Consider the following 18,166-nt stretch of genomic DNA (forward strand, 5'->3'; position numbering starts at 1 on the left):
AATTACAGGCCAATCTCTCTAAAGAACATTGATGTAAGTGCTTTCTAATTCTGTGCTATAAACAAATTGAAACAACCGTAAGCATTTTCTTGGTCTAAGCCAGTTCTGAACTGAGGAGCTGGAAATCCATGTGCACTCTACGTTAAGAACACCCAAATCACTTCTAAGATTTGACTTCCAAATAGTGGTGCTTCTCCTCAGGCTGTTTCACTCAGTAGAGAAAGTACATGTGCATTTGATCTCACAGTTTTAAAAATGTTTTCTATGTTATTCACTTTTTTATTATTCTATCTCCCCCCCCCCCCCCATTTTTTTTTAATTCTAGCTACTTGGGAGCCCACAGCGTCTCTGCGATTTGGCAGGACCCAGCTCCACTGAACCCGAATCCAGAAAAAGATCAATTTCAAAAAGAAAGTCTCATCTGGATCTTCTCAAACTGTATGACACATTCTCCTTTTTAGGTCTCTATTGCTTGGCAAAGACTGCTTCTCTGACTACTCTTGACCTTGTTTTGAAATCCCTGAAATTTTATGATTCTATACTATATGAAGTGTGACTATTTAATAACATACACACAGACCATATGAGAACTCTTATCCTAATTTATCATAACTGTATAACTTTCCATAATTTTATATTTACTTAACCCAGTATACAAAATGAAATGTACAAACATATTTATTGGGGTTATTTTAGGGAAAATCTTTTTCAATTAATTACAGTGACTATAGGATTTCTCCTTAAGGATTCCTTTGCGCTAGAGATGATTTCCTTTTCCCTCTACAAAATGAAAAAGTATCTGATTTGTAATAGCTATATTTACATGTATCTGCTCAGGAATATGTTTACTTCAGAAGACGTGCACACTATCATAATCATAGCCATTATAACCATTTTCTGCTTGAAAACAGAACCTAATACAATAGCGAGATTATTCATTATCTGTCACCATGAAACTGACAAATTCCCACCTGGAATTTTGCTCATACCCAAGTAAACCAACCACCTTGAGAGCGAGATTCAAGGTGGGCTGCTTTACCTTGAGGTTTTCCGCTGCCATCTTGAGCATGTTTGTATCAGTTACTTTATGCCCAGACCATTTAATTTTGGGTAAATTAGAGCACATGCTTTGAATACTATACTGTTCACTGGTCAAACAGTCCTTGTTCATTTTGGAGCATTTTTTCATGCTTCATGTAATGATCCCACTTTCTCCTTTGAACGCTTTTAGCATCATGGATGGCATGACCGAAGCTTGCATCAAGGGTGGCATCGAGGCTTGCTATGCCGCCGTGTCCTGCGTCTGCACCTTACTCGGGGCCCTCGACGAGCTCAGCCAGGGAAAGGGCCTGAGTGAAGGTCAGGTCCAGCTGCTGCTCCAGCGCCTGGAGGAGCTGAAGGACGGGGCCGAGTCAAGCAGGGACTCCATGGAGATCAACGAGGCCGACTTCCGCTGGCAGCGGCGAGTCCTGTCCTCGGAACACACGCCGTGGGAGTCGGGGAATGAGAGGAGCCCCGACATCAGCATCAGTGTGACCACGGACACGGGCCAGACCACTCTGGAGGGAGAGTTGGGTCAGACCACACCTGAGGACCACTCCAGAAACCGCAAGAACAGCCTCAAGTCCCCAGCCGTCCAGGAGAGCAAGGAGGCGCTGAGCAAAGTGTCAGAACCAGAAGCGGTAGACCAGCCAGACGTCGTTCAGAGAAGCCACATGGTTGCTTACCCTGACATCACGAACTTCCTGTCCGTGGACTGCAGGATGAGGTCCTACGGATCTAGATACAGCGAGAGCAATTTTAGCGTGGATGACCAGGATCTCTCCAGGACGGAATTTGACTCCTGCGACCAGTACTCGATGGCCGCGGAAAAGGACTCGGGGAGGTCTGACGTGTCGGACATCGGGTCGGACAACTGCTCGCTGGCCGATGAGGAGCAGACCCCGCGGGACTGCCTGGGCCACAGGTCCCTGCGGACTGCTGCTCTGTCCCTCAAACTGTTGAAGAACCAGGAGGCCGACCAGCACAGCGCCAGGCTGTTTGTGCAGTCTCTTGAGGGCCTCCTTCCTCGCCTCCTGGCCCTGCCCAGCGTGGAGGAGGTAGACTCAGCCCTCCAGAACTTTGCCTCTACCTTCTGCTCAGGTTGGTAAGCAATGTTCGCTATATAGTCACCAGGAACACATTCTAGCCCCTGTCCCTTTTCTGGGGTATGGGGGAGTGGATGGAACTGAAAATCCCAAGATTCTAATCATGCCTTGGTCTTTATGGTGGCCAGGAACCCACCCAGAGTCACCTCATTAAACAAAAGATGCTCTTGGTTCTCGTATCACTTAGAAATTTACAAGGGTTTTAGGAGCCCTGTGGCAGGGAGGGGATCAACGACAAGTATTAGAATAAGGGATGCTCCTGGTATTCTTCTCACTTAGGAAATACAAGGGTTTAGGAGCTCTGTGCCAGGAAGTGCAGGAAAGACCAATGTACATATTTTTTATTATCTCGGTAGTACAGAAAGAAAGCAATTAATGGGGTGTAAAAATTTCTTGGCAGAAATAAAGGATTGTCTGAGCCCAGGATGGTCAACTATATCTCTCCCTAAAATTCAAGGGTTCCTTAACCATAGAATACTAAGGTGAAGCCAGAGCAAATCTTTACATTTGTGTTGCAGGGTTAAGGAATAAATAGTCTTAACAAAATTTTCATCCAACACGCTGGCATTTGTGGAATATGAACTTTGGAGAATATGGTAATTTAAAGACAAACTAAAAATCAAAAAATACACATCCAGAGATTATCTATAAAATACATTGGTGTCCTTTCTTGGAGTCATTTTCCAGCATTTATGTGTATCTGCAATAAGAATAGCTCACACTAACATAGCACTTCCTGAATGCACCGTGTTAAGAGTTTTACATTACACGTAATAATCAATGTAATGCTTAGAATAGCTCCAGAGGGTAGATCGTAGCATCCTCATTTTACAGATGAGAAAACTGAGGCAGAGGGAGGTTAAGTGGTAAGTTACCCAGGGTACATAGCTGCGAAGTGGGGATACCAGGATATCAACAGTCTGGTTCCAGAGACCATGCTCTTACTCATCACATGCATCACACCAAGAAGTGTGAGTGGATGGATGGGTGGATGAATAGCTGGATAAATCAGAGATGCTTTACCTCTGCAGTTGATTTGTCCTGGTGAAAAATCAATCACAGACTGAAAAACTGTAGCTCAGCCAATGTGAGATGGTTTTCCAAGACCTGACAGATGGGTACACATGGAAGCCAGCATGTCATTGACCCCTGGGAATCTACACTAAGGAAACAACTCCAGTAGAGACTGGTATACCAAAATGTATATGATAGTATCATTTCACAGCAAAAATGTTAGGAATAATCTAAAAGCTCCCAAATAAGGGGAAAATTAAATGAATACATTCATTTATATTATGTAGCCATTAAAAATTATGTTTTCAAATAATATTTAATGATATGGATAATGCTCATAATATAATTTTTTAAAGAATTCAAAATTAACATCAAAATGTTAATTTTTATCTCTGTTTTTCTTTGTATTTTTTTCAAAAAAAAACTAAAAAATTTTCTTATTACTTTTATCATCAGAAAATTAAAATCATAGACTTAAAGAAATCTGTTGTCAAGAAAATCATATAATGTGATTACAAAGGTTAAAAAAATTGATGCTTCTCAGTATGTTGAGTGGGTAGAAGAATATTCTTATGCATAGTGGGTAGGAAAAAAGATTGGTATAAAACTATTTGGGAGATATGTTGCCCATATCTATCAATATATGCCTTATTCTGTTCTTAGGAGTTTATCCCACAGATACCCTTGCAGAAGTACTAAAAGTTATTTTATCCTTTCAGCCCTTTTCGTAAAAAACATCTTAATGACAGAGTGAGAGAATGAACTTCTAGAACACTGGAAAAACAATAGCCAGAATAAGCTGAAGGTTGCAGTTCCTATAGTTTGCCACCCCAAATTTGAGGACTACTATTTCTTTTAGAAAAGTATATAATTATGAGTTACTGCACTAAGCATCCTCCATGCATTATTGCATCTAGTTCTCATAGCAAACTTGTTCTTTCACTCATTATTCATTCATTCAATGAATATTTTTGAGGCTCTCTATATGCCAGGCGCTGTTCTAGGCACTGGAGATTCATTCTCTAGTGAACAAAACTAACAAAGTCCCACCCTCTCGCAGATCTTACATAACAGTAGATAACAGTAGTGGTGGCAGACAATAAACAAATTATATATTAATATAATGCTGGGTAGAATAAATGCCATTGAGGCATTGGAAAAAATTCTGGGTGAGGAGGAAGACTATTGCAGGGAGAAGTAGGTGGAGAAGTGTTATTATAGATGGGGTGAAAGGGAAGGTCGCTGAAACCTGAAAAAATTGAGGGAGCAAGTCATCTAGAGATGTGGGGAGACCACTCTGGGACGCGGGGAAAACAAACGCAAAGGCCCTGGGGCCGGCACAGGCTCAGTGAGGTCAAGTAACACAGGTCAGCGTGGCTGTAGTGAGAAGAAGGAGAGGGGAGAGGGAAGTTGGGTTTTATTTTATTGTGATGGGAAGCCATTGAAGGCTTTGCGCAAGAGCTACATACAGTCAAATACTCGGCCCATTTATGGGCAAAAAGTTGAGATTTAGAGGGTCTTAGTGATTTTACCAAAGTAGCTGGTGAGGAGCACATAAAGATTTGCCCAGGTAGATGGACTCCAAACTGTATGCTCTGCCCCACCAGGCTGGGCATGTAATGTTCCCAAAAATATGCCTTGCTGGGTGTCATTGTTTTACAGATAGGTCCTATGCGATACATGTGCCTGTCACTAGGATTGCTTCCTGGCTGGCGGTAAGCAAGGCTTGCAAGTGCACTGCTTGCAGCCTCCAAGGTCCCCTGGTCCTCTCCCTCAGGCATGATGCACTCCCCCGGGTTTGACGGGAACAGCAGCCTCAGCCTGCAGATGCTGATGAACGGGGACAGCCTGTACACGGCAGCGCACTGCGCTCTGCTCCTCAACCTGAAGCTCTCCCACGGTGACTACTACCGGAAGCGGCCAGCCCTGGCGCCTGGCATGATGGTGAGTGTGCACTGTCCACCCTGACTCTGCGAGGACAAGCGGTGGCCTCTGGGCTGGACTGCTGAGCGTCAGTGCCCTGTGAGGCATGGTGCTGTGGAGGGCAGAAAAAGAGGTGAAGGTCTGTGCAGTGCAGTGGGCGCAGACTCACCCCCTTGCTCCGGAGAGTGCAGGACCCCAAGTGTCTGGAAACCGCTGTCTGTTTAATTTCATCTTGAAATTAACAGTGGCCCAGTAATTTCATCTGGTGGCACTATTCAACACACACATGACATGTTCCAAAACTAAGGTGACCAGACCGCTTTTGGCTGGACAGTCCCAATTTTTAACAATTTGTCCCCAGTCCCGCGGCGTTTTAAAAAAGTCCAGATTTTTGGAAAGAAAACGGGACGTCTGGTAACCTTAACCAAAACACATGATCAGCAGGTTAAGTACGTAGCAGCAGAAGACGTGCAGGGAATGGTCCCCTTTGCTGAAAATGAAGGAGTAGCTTTTACAAAAACTTTTCATTGTCTTCCAAAATGCCTAAACCTCCTCAGGTGATCCGGAGCTAAGCTTACTCATTGTCAACAACAAAGCTCCTCCCGTAGGGCATGGGGGAGAAGGATGGTGCTTATCCTGTGGTGGGATCTCCTGCCCCAGCAAGCCACTCTGTGGTGTGCCCTAATGGCAGTTCCTAAGCCTAATCCATGGAGCTGTGTGGACGGTATCAGCAGTCGTTTGTCTGCTTGATTAAGGGTAGGTTCCCAAGAATCAGTAGTGGCTTCATGGGTGTAAGTATCTCTTGAAACACCCATGAATTTTCAGAGGGCTCATTCCAGCTCAGCTTGGGCAGCAAGAAGCAGCACTGCTCTGTGCAGTTTCTCATCCTCCCACACATCAGAGAGTGAAAAATACAAAATGCCGTGTTCCTAATCCTTCAACAGGGCTTCTTAAAAAGATACAAATGAAAGGAACTTTGTGAAGTTTGGGACTTCACCATCTCCCACCTTCAATCAACAAGGTCTTGTTTTTCCTACAAGCATTGGTTCAGGGGACCTAGGGAGGGAAGAGACAGCGGAGGAGCCTGTTTGCTTGCAGAGGGTCCGATTTGGTCATTTTTCTCCTGTGATCGTCTCTGTAGAAAGAGTTCATGAAGCAGGTGCAGACCAGCGGGGTGCTGATGATCTTCTCCCAGGCCTGGATCGAGGAGCTCTACCACCAGGTGCTCGACAGAAACATGCTGGGAGAAGCCGGCTACTGGGGCAGCCCCGAGGATAACAGCCTCCCGCTCATCACCATGCTGACCGGTCAGTGGCCCCTCACACAGCTCCGTGCCACCCGGGTGGGAGGGCTCACCCTTCAAATCCCCTTTCAGAGCTGTAACGGTGTTTGGTTCCATCAGACCTTAAAACGGCACCCACAAGACTGCCTGGGCAGAGGGTGACAATTTGAGAGAAGGCTCATGAATTCACCTCGCAAGTGTGTACTGTCCTTTTTCCACGTGGGACTCTGTGGAGCTCACTGTGCCTCGCTAGATACGGACCTTACTTAGCACCTATGCCTATTGGTGAGAAACCTTAGGCCTCTTCTGGGAAATGAAGTTCTTTCTGGGCACAAAGCCCAGGATTATTCCTGGAAATTCTCATGTACTAGTAGATACAATTATCTGTATTATGCTGTATCCTTCAGTGCTCCTGGAAATTTGCCAATAATGTAAAATGATTGATTTTAAACTTGGCTTCATTCCCATTTCTTATCCATATCAGAGGCCCTCTTCTCTTTTCCCAATGGTACCAGAATTAAAAATAATATAAAGTAGCCTGGCCAGAGTGGCTCAGTTGTTGAAGCATGGTCTTGTGCACCAAAAGGCTGTGGGCTTGATCCCCAGTTGGGGCGGGGTACATATGGGAGGCAACTGATTGATGTTTCTCTCACATAGATGTTTCTCTCTTTCTCCCTTCCTCTCGCTCTAAAGTCAGTAAGACATATCTTTGGGTGAGGATTTTAAAAAATAATGTCAAGTAGTTGCCCAGCATCTTTGTCTTCAGTGTCCAGAGTTTTTAAAACCCTTCTTAACTATCAAAAATTTCACATGAGAGCATTGTAGAGTATGGTCATAAAGACATTTTTGGCAAAAGCAACCATTCATGTCATTGCATGGCTTAACCATGATGTCAGGTATAGGTCAGGGAGGGCTCAAAAGTTTGGTCTAGTCATTAGTAGCCTTGATAAATTAGTTCTCCAGGCTTGTCCTTTATTTGACCTGAGTTGCCAAACTGGTTTCTGAGCTGAGCAATGCCATCCTAGCTCCAGCTGATAGGTTATGTAGAGTGTGGCCCCACATAGACACCTTTCTGTCCTGTCTGTAGTACCACATGTCCTCACACAGCTTCCCGTGGTTCTGCTCCAGGTAGGGCACACTGACAGACTGGGCTGGGCAGCACAGTCCAGCTAGGAGGCAGGATCTGTTGTCTAAAGGCTGTGTTACGTCACCTGTGGTTGTTATGGGAAGTTCTGACAAAGGTTGTGGAGCTGTGCAATGGCAGGTGAAATGCAGCAATGAGAAATCTGGGGGTTCTTTAGGAATTAGGGAATCAAAGTATAGAGTGAGGTCTCTCTGCAGCAAGCAGAGTCCCGGTCATTGTCTGGTATTTGGAACTTTGATCCCAGAACTAGGATGGAATTTGGAGGAAGCAAGTCTAGGTCCTAAGCCATGAGACTCAGGATCACTGGAGCCATTTATGTTTTATTAATCATGATAACATTTACATCCATTTGAAAAATACAAACTCTTCAATATGTGAGACATTTATTCATTCCTCCCGTAAGTAGTCCTTGGTTTCCATCTGCTTCATAAACTCCCTTCAGTGGGGATTAAAGGTACTTCCCAGAGCTTAGAAGTGCTTTGGAATTTGGGTGGGGATCCTAAGCCTGCCAGGTTTAATTTTAAAAGACCATAGTTTCTGCCAAAATTAATCTCCTACCTGAACCTTAATAAAAGAAGTCATTCAGCAGATGTAGAAATGAACACATAACAAGCTATTCATAGTCACCATATTCATCAGTCATCACTGTTACCCAGCCATCTCTTTTATAATAGAACAGTAAGCTTAATTGCTATGTCCATAGGAAAGTTATCTTAGATTAATGATAGAAAAGCACTTTCCATAAGATTTAGACAAAATTAGGCTGTGTGACTCTTTTTAGAGAATTCCAATTATGAAATGACAAGTGAATTCAGCAATTAACCTAGAGTTTGGTTACTGTAGCAGCCATCTGATCATCAACACTGTCCTAACTGTGGCCATTCCTGATGTCATGTCCAAGGGTCCTATATAACCGTGGAATCTTGGTGATCAGATCAACTTGGCGTTACTTGAATTCATCAGTCCTTTACCTAGCACACTGGAAACATGATAACTTTGATAAATGGCCATTTCTGGTGAATATCATTAGACTGACCACATGACATATTAATTTCAGTGAAACTGATGTGTTCCCACTTTGGTTGTAATGTAGATTTTTCCCTGCCTTCCTCCCCTGATTTTATTGAGATATCATTGACATATGATACTGGGATAGTTCAAGATGTATACGTAATGATTTGATATATGTGTATATTAGGGGTGTCGAACTCAATCAGAGAAGGGGCCAAAATCTAAAATCCAGCCTAAATCGCGGGCCGAATGGTTTACTGAACAGTCATAAACTGTCATTGTGATGGAAACGCAGCGGAGTGCAGTGATGACAGCGTGGTGCGGGCCACATTGCAAGGCCTGGCGGGACGGATTTGGCCCGCGGGCCTTGTGTTTGACACATGTGGTGTATATTGTACAGTGATCACCATAATAAATTTAGTTTATATCAGTCACCTCAGGCAGTTACAATTTTTTCTTGTGATGAGAACTTTTAAGATCTACCTACCCTTTTAGCAACTTTCAAAGAGATTTGTTGCCAGAAGTCTGTAGGCTTCTTGGAGTCACTGTAAGACTCAAAAATACAATTAAGTCATTTTCAAACACCATCCTGTTGGTTTGATGGTGAAGTCCGGAAATAAACCTATGCTACTCTCTTTTCCATTGCATTCTACTGTGTTGGTTGCATTCAAGTACATATGCTTCCACTCCATGGTCACTTCCCTGATGCTTACTTCCTAATTACTGAGGAACTTGGGGCCCTGAGAACAGAGTACCTGACTCTATGCTACCAGGCTAACTTAATTCAGAGCCAAGGTTGAAGCCCAGCATTCTCAACCCCAAGCCAGTTTCTTCTTGCCAACATGTTAGGGATTGGAGTGTTGAGCTAATTTTGTAGATGTGAGTTTAACAAAAATGTAAACAAGGTGCATTAGGATCCCATATTGAGCTGGAGTTTGGTGTCATGGAGAGAGGCCTAGATGGGAGTCAGAAGATATGACTACTGAACCTAAATCCTTCCTTGACCAGCCTCCTGGCTTGGGCAATTTATCTACTTTGAGTATTTATTTCCTCCTCTTTGACATAGAAAAAGCAATACCTACTCTGCCCATATACCTGAAGTTGTTGGAAAATCTAATGAAAAAAATGTTGCGTCCTCACACATTGAAAATTGTAAAGTATTATTATTGTTAAGATATTATTATAGTACTAAGAAATCAGGTTATACAATCATTTCACCAAAGAGGTTTATTTTATTCTTCATGTTTATGAGGAAGCTCTGGAAGACAAATCTATGTTGAGGTATCATGTATATTTAAAACTTGGGGATAACACCAATGTTTTGAATATTGGTATTCAAAGATCATACTATTCTAAAAAAGAAATAGCAGTCTATCTTTTTTTTTCAATTAAAAAAAATATACAGCATCCTAAAGAAGAATGCTCTGGCAATGAAAGAAAACTATACTGAATGAAACAAAATTTTTAGTATTTTGATAAAAGGTTGCTGCATACTTGTTACATAACAGATCCAAGGGATGTTTATTGAGGAGAGGGGGGAGAAACTAAGTACTGTGGTGGCTGCTTGTTTTTGACTGAACTGTGCTGTTCAAGGAAAACGTTGCTGTTTTTCCTTGGCAGATATCGACGGCTTAGAGAGCAGCGCGATTGGGGGCCAGCTCATGGCCTCTGCGTCTACAGAGTCTCCCTTCACCCAGAGCAGGAGGATTGATGACTCCACAGTGGCAGGTAGAAGCCTTGAGTTTATGAATATACATACATCACATGTGGCACTAGCAATTAAACCATTATGGGCAGTTTCCAGTGCTGACATAAATGAATTAAGGTTTTGTCTTTGCAGAACAAGTGCCTGGTGGAAGTTACTTAGCATCATCCAGCTGACGATGGAGCATTCATTATTTATAAGCACAAAGTACAATCCACTAAACCCTATTTCCTATAGTAGAATCGCACACAGCTCAGCACTGCGATCTTGATGGTCAAAGAATCCCATGCTGTCATTCATTGCCAGGTTGTTTTTGTCTCCAATACATGACCCATTCCCCTTCACATTCTAGGTGTGGCGTTTGCTCGCTACATTCTGGTTGGCTGCTGGAAGAACCTGATCGATACTTTATCGACCCCCCTGACTGGCCGCATGGCGGGGAGCTCCAAAGGGCTGGCCTTCATTCTAGGAGCGGAAGGCATCAAAGAGCAGAACCAGAAGGAACGCGATGCCATCTGCATGAGCCTGGATGGGCTGCGGAAGGCGGCACGGCTGAGCTGTGCTCTAGGTACTGCCGGGAGGAGAATTTGTGGCCCACAGCCTGGGGGGTGTACTTGCAGAACACACTGGGAAAGGCCTAGTGGGAAACAGGTCTCTTAGGGGAGTTCTGCCAGGTGGATGGCTAGAGAACAGACTCAGTTAAGGGGTAACTTGTTTGTTTCCTCTAAAGGAGTTGCAGCTAACTGCGCCTCGGCCCTTGCCCAAATGGCAGCTGCCTCCTGTGTCCAGGAAGAGAAAGAGGACAAGGAAGTCCAAGAACCCAGTGATGCCATAGCACAAGGTAACAGCTGACAGGCCAGAGTCCACCTGGTGTCTTATGTGCGGTGTGCATACACATGCACCTGCAAGAGCAGGCACTCGTGTCCATTCTCTGTGTGATACATGGCATAGGTTTACCACTAATCATGAGATCCCACTGGGTTGTAGGCTTGGGTCTGTTTTATGGGGATGATCTAACAGACTTCTTACAGCAGAAGTGGGTATAAGGCCCACGAAATCCTTTGGTCTGGCCAAAGGGGTGAGTTAATTAAATGTTTGATCAAATATACCAGGCTAATTTTTAAGCTGGTAATTTTTTACAGCCCATGAATGATGTTATAAATATCCAAATGGCCCTTGGCATAAAATAGGTTCCCCACCCCTGGCTTACAGAGATCCCTCTGAATACCAAAGACATAATGGCCTCTGGCAATCAGGAAAATTCACTTGGCTGCTCACAGGTGTTGTGCAGGACCCCAGAGGTCCACCAGTGGAGCTCGTGAAACCTCCATCATCAGCTGGCCACTGGCTATGGCACTTCACAGAGTACACATTTGAGGACATTGTAAGTTACAGCACAGAAGGCGGAGTGACCCGTTTTCTGAAGGGGGATATCAAACAGATGGAGGAACTCTCTGAGAGGAGGCACAGGAAGACTGCTCTTTTGAGAAAAACTTGAGCTTTGTGAACTCAGAATAGAGTTGTTGTTTATTTAATCAGTTAGTTAATGAAGTGGGTGATTATCTAAATACTAGAGGCCTGATGCATGAATTCATGCACCAGTGGGTCCCTAGGCCTGGCCTACAGGATGGGCCGAAACCAGCTCTCCGATATTCTTCGAGGAGTCACGGATTGTGAGAGGGTACTGGCCAGGCCGAGGGGCCACAGATTGTGAGAGGGTGCTGGCCAGGCAGAGGGGCCACACCAATGCACAGTCGGGGCCTGGGAGGGTCAGTGGGAGGGCTCCAGGGCGTGTCCAGCCCATCTCTCTCAGTCCTGATCAGCCAGACCCCAGCAGCAAGCTAACCTACCGGTCAGAGAGTCTACCCCCTGGTAGTCAGTGCACATCATAGCAAGCAGTTGAGTGACCTTAGCATATCATTAGCATATTACTCTTTGATTGGTTGAACAGAAGATCAGATGACCGGACACTTAGCATATTAGGCTTTTATTATATAGGATAAGGAAAGAGGATGGCCTTCCTAATGAAAAAGATAAATGGCAAACAGCCAGCAGAAGGAAAATGGGAAGCTTGGTTCAATGTGTGCAAATGCTATGTATCAGGTATATAAAATAAGCTAGTGACAGGAACATTGGGCACATTTTTAAAAGCTAGAAAAATAGGCTGGCACTCTTCCTCAAACTTGAATGTTATATATAGATCACATGAAAGCAAAGCAGTGCTCACAGATCCCAGTATTAACTGAAAAAGGGTACCACAATTGTACTTGATATGTACAACCATAAATTATATAAAAATCCTTACATTTAAAGCCTTACAACTATAAAATGAACTAATATTAAAATTATATACAAATAAAAAAAAATCAATATCAGATCCATGTGACAAATGATGCTTTGCTGAAATTCAATTTGCTCCTTGCAGCAGGAATACTGTTTGACCTCCTCTGACATGAGCATGCTGTATTTCTGGATTCTGGCTCATCACACATTGTCCCACCAGGGCTGTCTTCCAACAATTTGACACCCTTATTCATGGAGAATGTCATCATTTGACCTTGTCTTGGCATTTTGCATAATTGACTTCTAAGTAGTCACCTTCTGCATCCTTTCTCATTAATGTTCTACAATTAAAAAATTATTACTTGAAGGACACAAAAATAAATGTAAACTCAGGGAATGAAATGCTATGGTAATTTACAGTTATAAAGCAGTCGTCATGATATTCAGAGCAGAACACATAGGTTGTTTTAGGTGATCATCATGAAGGCTTAGCATTAAATCTCAGAACTTGCAGAACATCAAGAATTCTCCCATGTTATTACTTTGAGTACACAGGGGCAGGGAAGAGTCTGGGCTCAGATAGCTTTAGCTGGGGTTAGCACATGAAGCCTGTCCTCACTGCTGTGCCTGATCCAGCCCAGGGGTGGGCCTGAAGGAACTGCACCTGCCAGCTCAGATTCCATCCAACTTCTTATGTCACAGAGCTGGAATCTGCAGTGTCTGTGGGGCCCGAGGGCTAGGGAGTTTGCATGATGAACCACAGGGACCTGCCATTGAGGAATCTGCTGCCAATGTTGTCTGCTGTTTCCCTTTCCCTTTGCCCTTCCATGATAGCACATTTCTTCCTCTCCATCCATTCTCTTTCCCTCTCTGTCTCCCTCACTCAGAATGCTATTTTAACGAATGTCTTTCTGGCACAGTGAAACTAAAAGTGGAGCAGAAACTGGAGCAGATCGGGAAGCTGCAGGGGGTGTGGCTGCACACAGCCCACGTCCTGTGCATGGACGCCATCCTCAGTGTAGGCCTGGAGATGGGAAGCCACAACCCGGACTGCTGGCCACACGTGTTCAGGTGCATGGCGGGACCCCCACCCCGCATGGCACCCACCCTGCCATGGGATTTTGGGGGTGATGGAAGGGGTAAACTCCAGAGTCGGCAGCTCTTAAACAGAGGGAATAGTTCAGAGTTTGGATAAACCCCAAGTGAGAGATTAAAAAAGAGAAGAGGGAGTAGGGGCCCAATTGAATGTATGTCATAGAGAACAAAGTGATAGGATTCAGGAAATTGTGAATAGATTATTGACATTATTTGAGGGAGGCAAATGAGTTTTATAAAGAAGGAAAAAACAATTTAGTAAATAGTGGATGATAAAAGCCATGTCAGTTAATGAATACGATGCGGATCTAACAGCTGGTCACATGTCAGCAATATAACATTGCTGTATGTTTGTTAATATCTTCTCTGTTTAAAGAAGCATGTTGGATAGCTTACATGGAGACAAAAAATTTAACAAGGGAGAGAGGCAGGGAGATGGCTATCCCCAGAGGAAGGAGGAAATTGGGGAGCACTATAGCACTAGCTGAATTTCCTTTGTGTCTCAGTGTGGGATTTGCAGAGCTGGTCCATTTGAGCTGTGACTTTTACCAGCTGCTTGTGTGTGACTCTCTCTAGGGTGTGTGAGTATGTGGGCACGCTGGAGCACACCCACTTCCGCGATGGCACCTCTCAGCCCCCCCTGACCATCAGCCAGCCCCAGAAGGCCCCCGGAGGCTCCGGACTCCTTGGGGACCTGGAGTGTGAAGGCTCGCCCCCGGAGCAGAGCCCAGAGCAGGAGAGCGCTCTGAGCACCGCCCCGGTCATCCAGCCCCTCTCCATCCAGGAACTCATCAGGGAAGGCAGCCGTGGCCGGGCCTCCGACTTCCGCGGGGGCAGCCTCATGACCGGGAGCAGCGCCGCCAAGGCTGTGCTGGCGCTGTCCACGCAGGCCGACAGGTGGGTGCGCGCCCCTCCTCCCCACACCTCACAAAGGCTGTTAGCAACATCCCACCCATCTCTTCTGGTCTCAGAATCACTCCCGGGACAACTGATTTGTTTACCAGTCATTTAAATCTCAAATTTTTTTTTTCCAAAAGTAGTTTCTGTCTCCTGCCACGCCCCGCACTTAGAAGGAGCTGTTGTCTAATGACTGCCTAGAGGCTCCGGAGGCAGGCTGCCTGGACTCCCTGGCTCCAGGCAACTTCACCCTTTCATCTTGGAATCGGGTCTTGAAGTAGCTCTCTACAGCGTAGCCACGAGGTTCAATTAATCAGGACCCTTGAGGCACTGAGGACAGAGCGTGGCAAATAGTAAAAGTCCACTATTTTTATGATAATTAATGTTTCAAAACCCCACACTCAGAGTGTGATCTGTTACTAAGTGATGCCCCAAAACCACACTAAATTTGAGAGGGAAAAATCAACAGTAAGTCCAACTGTGTGTTGACACTTTGATGTTGAAAGTGTTTTTGGTCACCAGTCACATGTTCTACCGCCTCACCTCACTCTCCAGACGTGGTGGTGGTGCCCAGACTACCAGCACAGGTGCAGTGGGGTTTATCGGGTGAGGACGGACAGCAGGGGAGTGGAGAGGGAGAAGAGTACCCACTGGCTGGGGTTCTGAACACCACAGTCTTTCCTGACACCAACCAACTGCAAGGTCATGCCTGTCTAAATAGTTGCACCGAGACTCCGTTTCCTGCTTCATCTACTAACCCAGTACCTGTACTAACTCAGTATCATAGTCCCCCTTTTTCCTGCTTATTCGACAAGGTGGCTGTGCAAGTATGTGGGGTCTGAATACAGCTGTCAGGTGGGACATAACATTCACCGCTGTTGCTTCTTACAAGGAGAAAGAAGTGGTTCGTGAGATACAAAGCCTAAATAGTATTAAAACTGGAATCACAAAAATAGCAAGAAAGATGTTTGCTACAATGGTTTGAGAATGATGAATTCACTGATTTGTGTCTCATATAACTCCTTCAAAGGGGGATTGTTACTTGGTTTCTCTTAGAGACACTGTCCCTCTCACCCAGCACGTGGCACCCCACTGGGCTGCTTGCCCTCCGGTGTCACGGCAGGATTGAAGGGCAGGCATTGGGGGACCCAGTGCAGTGGAAGGCTGGCTCGCCTCATTCCTTATGTGGCCACGCAGATCAAATTTGGTCCTAACATTCCGATCACCAGTGATCCTCCTCTCACCCTGCTGCCTGCGTTCACCCTTCCTCCCTAACTAGAATGCCCGGCTGAGTGGAAAGCAAGAGAGCCTTCAAGGTCCGTTATGTTAGGGAATATTCATTATCCCAGAAGATACTGGAGCTCCCACCGTGTCCTGGGCCCCAGGGTCTGAGTCGGAGGGGTAAGGACAGTCCCTGCGCTCAGGGAGCTTACTGGAACGGATCTCCTCCTCTTGTATCCTCAGAGCCATGCCCAGTGTTATACTCATCAATGTAGTCCATCAAAAGCCTTAATTCATTTGCTGGTTTTTCTTTAATTTAGCTTATTAAATGAAGCTAATTTTAAGGATTCCATCCCCAGTTGTTCATTTTCTAGGAGTGATACTTTGCCATCTTTCAACTTCTTGTCAATGTCTGAACTATGCCTTGGGTACCAAGATTCTTTTTAAATATGTCTGCTGTGCCCTTCAAATGAAACTCTCAGAGTTAGAGCATACTTTTACACAGTCATTAATGAAATAGTATACATTTTATTAATCACATCTAACAAAATTACCATAATCATTCTGCCATAAAGGCTTTGCTGGACTATTCCCAAGTGACATCTCTTTTTGTTTCACCCAGGCTCTTTGAAGATGCTATAGATAAGTTGAACCTCATGGCCCTGGGAGGTTTCCTTTACCAGCTGAAGAAAGCATCGCAGTCCCAGCTTTTCCATTCTGTGACGGACACAGTTGATTACTCGCTGGCAATGCCAGGTAATTCTCTCCCTGAAGAAACTGAGCCATGAGATAAGCAGGAGACAGCCCAGACTTCTGATACCAGGACCCTGCCTGCAGACTTCACTCCACACTCCCTTAGCACAGCCACATGGCTAACTTGTCATCTAGGCATGACAGGTGTGGGTAGGTAAGGGGTGGGATTATTCTTTGTGAAAGCCAATGTCGCTGCTGCCACTGTTAGACAGGTATTGCCACTGGACCTGGCTGGGTTCTGCTAAGTTTGGGGATTGTGATGATAGAGAAATTATATGGCTAGCCAGAGTGCAGATAGCTCTCATGAGGGTGGGAATCCTTCTCCATATCACAAACCACACCACTCGCCTCAATCCATGCAGAAGCCACTACTGATTCCAAACTGGACGGACTGAGAGAAAACGGGAAGGCTCAGCAGAAGCCTCATGCCACTCCTAGGAAAACCGCTCCCAGGGCACACCCTTTGAATGATGGGTCGCTGTCACTGTCTGCATGCAGGAGAGACCAGATAAAGGCCAACCTGTAGAAGAGGGAGTAGAATGGTACTGAATTGACTCCTGGTCTCAAGTGGGTAGCAGGCTGCTCCTAAGTGCAGCTGACTATCAGCTGCCAGGTGGTTGTGCTGAAACAGTGAGCACCTTGTCTCAATGAGTCCAGCAGAGGCACCGAGCCCTGTGGCAGGTTGGACTGCACAACCTCAGGCCCCTTCCATCTTTAGGAATCTGAGATTATATATTTGGCCTTTTGATCCTTACTGCGGATTCTAATTTGAGAACCACCGTCCTTTGCCCACTAGTTTTTTATAGACTTTAAAACCTTAGCTGTATAAAGCCAACCTTCCAGAATTTAGAACCTCCAGAGCATCTCTGAGCCCAGGGAAACCTTCTGAGTCCTTTGCATTGGAGAAACCAGCAGACGCTGAGCCTACAAAAAGCAATGAGCAGGGTCAGGAAGAGGTAACAAAAGCTGACCCAGGCAGAGGAAGCACTGGCCTTTAAATCAATCAGACGTGAGTCCAAATGCTGACTTTGTTATTTATCAGATGCATCATATCAGAAAAGTCAGCTCATCTTTTGGGCATCAGTTTACTAACCTGTAATATGTCAGTAATTACATTCACTGCTTGAGTTTTGCTTTCAGAATTAAAATGGTTAAAGAGGCAGCGACCCAACACAAGATCTGAGGCAGAGTAAGCATTCCATACGTCAGTGATTATTATTACTGTCATTTTGAAGTTTATTTGGTATGGCAAGACTTAATTAGTAGCATTTTGGTTGGAAGAGCTTATAAAGGGCACTCTGTAGGCAGAAAAGGGGAAGCAACAGGACATGAGCAAGAAGGGCGTGGGGAAGACTAAGGTAACAGTGGCAAAGAAGTAGCAAGCGATCAGAGTGGGCAAGGACGGTACTGAAGTGAAACACAGGCGACACAGCATGTTGTTGGGTGGCAAAGGGGCCTGACTTTCTTGGCAAGGGCTTCGGAGTTGCCACGAAGGGTCAGCCAAGTGAACGATGACCATGAAGAACGACAATCACAACAGTCTTGAGAACAGCCAGGAGTGTGGGTCAGGTAGTATGTGTCTGTATTAAGCACTTATGAGTATTGTTACTTTTAATCCTTAAAATAACTTAAAGAAACAGGTCCTATTATCACCACTTTTACAAGGAGAAACTTTGGACTGGAGACATAAA

General features: G+C 45.0%; 1 protein-coding gene across 5 annotated transcripts in view; it reads left to right on the forward strand.

Moving 5' to 3' along the window:
* ARFGEF3 (ARFGEF family member 3) overlaps nucleotides 1-18,166 on the forward strand; it is a 124,562-nt gene that overhangs the window by 75,694 nt on the left and 30,702 nt on the right. For all 5 annotated transcript variants that reach the window (XM_045572576.1, XM_036413858.2, XM_036413859.2 and 2 more), the window contains 10 exons: nucleotides 326-438; nucleotides 1,232-2,142; nucleotides 4,939-5,105; nucleotides 6,226-6,391; nucleotides 10,142-10,249; nucleotides 10,579-10,794; nucleotides 10,957-11,067; nucleotides 13,430-13,580; nucleotides 14,181-14,501; nucleotides 16,345-16,478. In XM_045572576.1, the coding sequence (XP_045428532.1) occupies nucleotides 326-438; nucleotides 1,232-2,142; nucleotides 4,939-5,105; nucleotides 6,226-6,391; nucleotides 10,142-10,249; nucleotides 10,579-10,794; nucleotides 10,957-11,067; nucleotides 13,430-13,580; nucleotides 14,181-14,501; nucleotides 16,345-16,478 (2,398 nt within the window). The remainder of the gene's footprint in view (nucleotides 1-325; nucleotides 439-1,231; nucleotides 2,143-4,938; nucleotides 5,106-6,225; nucleotides 6,392-10,141; nucleotides 10,250-10,578; nucleotides 10,795-10,956; nucleotides 11,068-13,429; nucleotides 13,581-14,180; nucleotides 14,502-16,344; nucleotides 16,479-18,166) is intronic.

This window comes from Pipistrellus kuhlii, unplaced genomic scaffold (genome assembly GCF_014108245.1).
Source record: "Pipistrellus kuhlii isolate mPipKuh1 unplaced genomic scaffold, mPipKuh1.p scaffold_m20_p_5, whole genome shotgun sequence".
Classification (NCBI taxonomy): domain Eukaryota; kingdom Metazoa; phylum Chordata; class Mammalia; order Chiroptera; family Vespertilionidae; genus Pipistrellus; species Pipistrellus kuhlii.